We start from the raw sequence: 6,116 nt of genomic DNA on the forward strand, positions 1-6,116 counted from the left end.
GGCGACAGGACGTTCTGCCATTGGAGGCCCTGCATGGGAGGAGGAGACGCAGGGGTTTCTCAATGGGCGTCTCCTTCTCCCTGGCTGTGTTGTGATCCAATCACATCAAAGAGTGTCACAGACAAGGAGTTTTTTTCTTCCTGGCTGTGACTCTCACTGTGATTGGATTGAGGCACATGGAGAAGGAGACGCCCATTGAGAAACCCCAGCGTCTCTTCCTCCTTGATGCTCAGTATTAGCATACAGGGCAAGAAATATACAGGGGGGCACAGCAGAGTGGAGGAGTGCTATTTTTATAAACCAGACCAGGTGCGTGCCCACCCTAAAGGTATTTGGCTACTCCTGTGAGTAAAAATCAGGTCCTCTTTAATGTTGCCGAAGGTCATGCTAGGCAGCTAGGGGGACTGGGAAACTCTATTTCCGCTCATCCAGAGCACCTTGTGCTGAAGTGGGTATCTCAAGGCACCATAGGCCTAAGTTTTTGCTACGCAGCCCCAAATATGTCTTGCTCAAAGCCTGCAGTGAAGAGAAAGGTTGATGATGAGCACAGACAATTTCAGGAAAAGTGGGAAAAGCAATATTTCTTTATTGAGCACAAGGGCATCCCAACTTGTCTTATTTGCACAGAGAAAGTTGCAGTGCCCAAAGAATACAATTTGAAGCGTCATTACACAACTAGACATGCTGAGGAGTATGCAAAGTACCAGGAAGATGAGAGAGCCAACCAGGTTGCTAAACTTAAGACATGTCTGCTGAGGCAACAAGATTTCTTTAAGAAAGCAACCAAAGAGAATGATGCAGCAGTCGAAGCCAGCTACGTAGTTAGTATGATGATTGCTAAAGCAGGAAAGTCATTTAAAGAAGGGGAATTTATAAAAAAGTGCATGTTACAGGCTGCAAGTATTATCTCTCCAGAAAAGAAAGGTCAGTTTAGCAACGTCAGCCTTTCTTCCAACACCGTGGCAGAGCGCATTTCTGACCTTTCAAGTGACATTTATGATCAACTGTGTGAGAAAATAAAATGTTTCAGTGTATACTCAGTCGCTCTTGATGAGACCACAGACATCACCGACACTGCCCAGCTTGCAATCTATGTCCGGGGTGTTGATGACAATTTTGAAGTCACAGAGGAGTTGCTCTCACTAGTTCCAATGCATGGCCAGACCACCGCCCAAGAGATATTTCACCAGCTGTGTGATGCTTTTCAGAATGCTGGTTTGCCTTGGAGGAAGTTTGTCGGAATAACAACTGATGGAGCGCCATCAATGATCGGGAGGAAAAAAGGACTGGTGGCACTTGTTAATAAAAAAAAGGAAGAGGAAGGTTTAGAGGAGGTCATTGCTCTGCACTGCATTATCCATCAGCAGGCCCTTTGCAGCAAATGCCTGAAGTTTGACAACGTGATGTCTTTCGTTGTGAAATGCATCAACCAAATCAGATCCAGGGGCTTAAAACACAGAATGTTTCGTGCTTTTTTAGAGGAAATAGAGTCAGAATATGGGGATGTGCTCTACTTTACCGAGGTGCGTTGGCTCAGCAGGGGAAACGTATTGAAGAGATTTTTTGAGTTGAGAGCGGAAGTGAAAGCTTTTATGGAGAAAGATGGGGCTTCTGTTCCTTTGCTAAGTGATCCAAAATGGCTCATGGACTTAGCTTTTTTGGTTGATATCGCACATGAGCTTAATGTACTGAATAAGAGGTTACAAGGCCAGGGGCAACTTGTCAGTGCTGCCTATGACAGCGTGAGAGCGTTCTCTACAAAACTTATATTGTGGAAAGACCAGCTTTCTCAAACAAACCTTTGCCATTTCCCAGCATGCAAGTCACTCATTGATTCAGGCACACTATTCAGTCATGAGGAGTATGTGGATGTCATTTTGAGGCTACAGGAGGAATTTGATCATAGATTTGCAGACTTCAAGAGACACAGAGCCACATTTCAAATTTTTGCAGACCCCTTCTCCTTTGATGTGCAAGATGCCCCTCCAGTGTTTCAAATAGAGCTCATTGACCTGCAGTGTAACTCTGAACTCAAAGCCAAGTTTAGGGATGTGAGTGGAAAAGCAGACAAACTTGGGCAATTTTTAAGAGAATTGCCCCCCAGCTTCCCTGAGCTTTCCCGAATGTTCAAGCAGACCATGTGTCTATTTGGGAGCACATACTTGTGCGAAAAGCTCTTCTCTACCTTGAACTTCAATAAGTCAAAGTACAGGTCTAGAATTACTGATGCTCATCTTCAAGCTGTGCTGAGGGTCTCAACTGCTTCCTCACTTACGCCAAATGTGGCTCGGCTATGCAAGAGTAAGCGCTGTCAGATCTCTAGCAGCAAGAAGTAGGCAGATAAAGCCATGTTCAAACAGTTTATGTCCATTCATGTTCTAAAAGTTAAATGTTAAAGAACTGTTAATAAAGACATTTGAATCTGAATAATGATATTTTGTAAGCGCATTTTTTGTGGAAAACTTGATGCAGCCCAGCCTTACCCAGAATCTACCTCCAGCGGCCCCCAGGTAAATTGAGTTTGAGACCCCTGATCTACAGTGACTGATGAGCACTATATACAGTGACTGATGAGCAGTATATACAGTGACTGATGAGCACTATATACAGTGACTGATGAGCAGTATATACAGTGACTGATGAGCAGTATATACAGAGACTGATGAGCACTATATACAGTGACTGATGAGCACTATATACAGTGACTGATGAGCACTATATACAGTGACTGATGAGCACTATATACAGTGACTGATGAGCAGTATATACAGTGACTGATGAGCACTATACACAGTGACTGATGAGCACTATATACAGTGATTGATGAGCAGTATATACAGTGACTGATGAGCAGTATATACAGTGACTGATGAGCAGTATATACAGTGATTGATGAGCAGTATATACAGTGACTGATGAGCAGTATATACAGTGACTGATGAGCAGTATATACAGTGATTGATGAGCAGTATATACAGTGACTGATGAGCAGTATATACAGTGACTGATGAGCACTATATACAGTGACTGATGAGCACTATACACAGTGACTGATGAGCACTATATACAGTGATTGATGAGCACTATATACAGAGACTGATGAGCACTATATACAGTGACTGATGAGCAGTATATACAGTGACTGATGAGCACTATATACAGTGACTGATGAGCACTATATACAGTGACTGATGAGCTCTATATACAGTGACTGATGAGCAGTATATACAGTGACTGATGAGCAGTATATACAGTGACTGATGAGCACTATACACAGTGACTGATGAGCACTATATACAGTGACTGATGAGCAGTATATACAGTGATTGATGAGCAGTATATACAGTGACTGATGAGCAGTATATACAGTGACTGATGAGCAGTATATACAGTGACTGATGAGCACTATATACAGTGATTGATGAGCAGTATATACAGTGACTGATGAGCACTATATACAGTGACTGATGAGCAGTATATACAGTGACTGATGAGCACTATATACAGTGACTGATGAGCAGTATATACAGTGACTGATGAGCAGTATATACAGTGACTGATGAGCACTATACACAGTGACTGATGAGCACTATATACAGTGACTGATGAGCAGTATATACAGTGATTGATGAGCAGTATATACAGTGACTGATGAGCAGTATATACAGTGACTGATGAGCAGTATATACAGTGACTGATGAGCACTATATACAGTGATTGATGAGCAGTATATACAGTGACTGATGAGCACTATATACAGTGACTGATGAGCAGTATATACAGTGACTGATGAGCAGTATATACAGTGACTGATGAGCACTATATACAGTGACTGATGAGCAGTATATACAGTGACTGATGAGCAGTATATACAGAGGCTTATGGTCATTATTTCGGCAGCTATTACATTAGACCCCTCCCCCTTGCTCACCAGCAGTATTTGCTCGGTAGAAGCAGTACCTCATAAGCTCCGCCCCTTTAGAACGTAGCTGGCCGCCCGCGCTGTGACGTCACAATCGACTCCTCGCTGATATAATCAGAAACTACGCGCATTAGCTGCCAAACCGCGGAGGAGGCAGAAGCGCGAGGTCCTGTCCGAGGGAGGAGGAGCCACAACCCGACAGCGACGGAGGAGCAGCAGGAAACATGCTGGCAATTAGAGGTACAGAAGCGATTATTCATACAGAGGCTCCACCTTGTGGACACAGTGAGTTATGGCAGCTTCCTGATACCAGGTATCCAGCGATCTAATATCTGAAGGACGGAATTAAATGAGTGGGGAGACGTATAACAACCGTGGAAAAACTGTGGCCTATAGCAACTAAGTGCAAACTCCACTCATAATGCTATAGAAAATGAACGCAGTGCTGTGATTGGCTGCTTTCAACAGCAACTAAGTGTCAATCAGAGGGTGTGATAAATCCTCAGATCTCGGTGTGTAGAGGATCATGGGTAGCGATAGATGTAATTGTGTCTCTACATGTCTATATAAATGCCTGTGTATGTATACTTGGATGCAGGCATACCTGGACAGATATATATGTGTATATAAGGACGTTATTAATGGGAGTAAATGTATATAGACATTATTTCTGTGTGATTGTATGTACATATATTTTATGCGTTCATTCACACAGTATACATATGTATATACACATTTACAGACCCACATCTATATCTACAGTATATATAACACATATACTGCACACACCTACTGAAAACGTGTGTGTATGTACAGTATATGCGTTATATAGGGAAAGATACAATAATAATAATAATAATAATGTTTCTCTCTGCAGCGCTTTACTATTCTAGAGGCGACTTGTACAGAGAATAAAGACAGAATAAACATAACTCAGATATCTATGAGGAAATAGGGGCGACCCCAGGGGTGGATGATAGAATGTGCTCCTGTAAATGTGTATATATAGATGGAGATCTGTAGAAATGAATGTACATATAGATGCATCTGTGTGTATATCTATAGATTGTGTGTGATGTGGATATAGATGGATTTTTCTGTGTATTTCCTTGCATTTGATTGCATAATGATGATATTGTTTGGTTACAGTTTGGGGATATTTTGCCGCTGTATATTAGTATTATGTGAGATTTTGCTATGTACTAATATTACATTTCTGTGTAGCATCATTCTTAATCTATATACAATATCCTTCCTGGGCTCAGTGGAAGAGCCAACAACCCAAATACATATTCAAAGCACAGTTCACACCTGCATTTGGAATTACGCTGTACTCTTTCGTTTAAGAACAGGACACACAGAATACAGGAAATGTAATTAGCATGTGGCAGACACAGACGGGGCCACATGGACCATATTATATTCTATAATGGGGTCAGTCACTTTTCTATTAGGGTGTCCATCATTTTACCAGAGAATACAGTGCAGCATGCTCTGCTATTTCTTACAGTTAAAGGGAATCTGTCAGCACGTTCTTTATATCTTTTGTGTATTATGAGGTTCTGCAGCAGCTGAGGTGTGTATTATGAGGTTCTGCAGTAGCTGAGGTGTGTATTATGAGGCTCTGCAGTAGCTGAGGTGTGTATTATGAGGTTCTGCAGTAGTTGAGGTGTGTATTATGAGGTTATGCAGTAGCTGAGGTGTGCATTATGAGGTTCTGCAGTAGCCGAGGTGCGTATTATGAGGTTCTGCAGTAGCCGAGGTGTGTATTATGAGGTTCTGCAGTAGCTGAGGTGTGTATTATGAGGTTCTACAGCAGCTGAGGGGTGTATTATGAGGTTCTGCAGCAGCTGAGGTGTGTATTATGAGGTTCTACAGTAGCGGAGGTGTGTATTATGAGATTCTGCAGTAGCTGAGGTGTGTATTATGAGGTTCTGCAGTAGCTGAGGTGTGTATTATGAGGTTCTACAGCAGCTGAGGGGTGTATTATGAGGTTCTGCAGCAGCTGAGGTGTGTATTATGAGGTTCTGCAGTAGCTGAGGTGTGTATTATGAGGTACCTTTTGATGGTAAGAAGATAAATAGTGTCCATTGATGCGATATGGGAAGAACACATTCATCAATGGTTGAAAAGAATATTAATGCAATACACAAAAATTGTACTGTGGTTCAAAACATATAGACAAGGTGGAAAC

General features: G+C 42.1%; 1 protein-coding gene across 1 annotated transcript; it reads left to right on the top strand.

Annotated features, from left to right (window-relative positions):
- The first annotated feature begins 500 nt into the window (after window positions 1-500).
- On the top strand, window positions 501-2,336 carry LOC141206928 (general transcription factor II-I repeat domain-containing protein 2-like). Its single transcript, XM_073664292.1, has one exon. It carries the CDS (start codon window positions 501-503, stop codon window positions 2,334-2,336), a length of 1,836 nt encoding a protein of 611 aa, XP_073520393.1.
- Window positions 2,337-6,116: the final 3,780 nt, after the last annotated feature.

The sequence above is a fragment of the Phyllobates terribilis genome, unplaced genomic scaffold (genome assembly GCF_046119375.1).
Source record: "Phyllobates terribilis strain yellow unplaced genomic scaffold, ASM4611937v1 Scaffold_150__1_contigs__length_4496277, whole genome shotgun sequence".
NCBI classification, from domain to species: domain Eukaryota; kingdom Metazoa; phylum Chordata; class Amphibia; order Anura; family Dendrobatidae; genus Phyllobates; species Phyllobates terribilis.

What these genes read in the sequence shown, in the direction of transcription:
- LOC141206928 (XM_073664292.1), top strand. Translation starts at nt 501, where the DNA reads ATGTCTTGCTCAAAGCCTGCAGTGAAGAGAAAGGTTGATGATGAGCAC.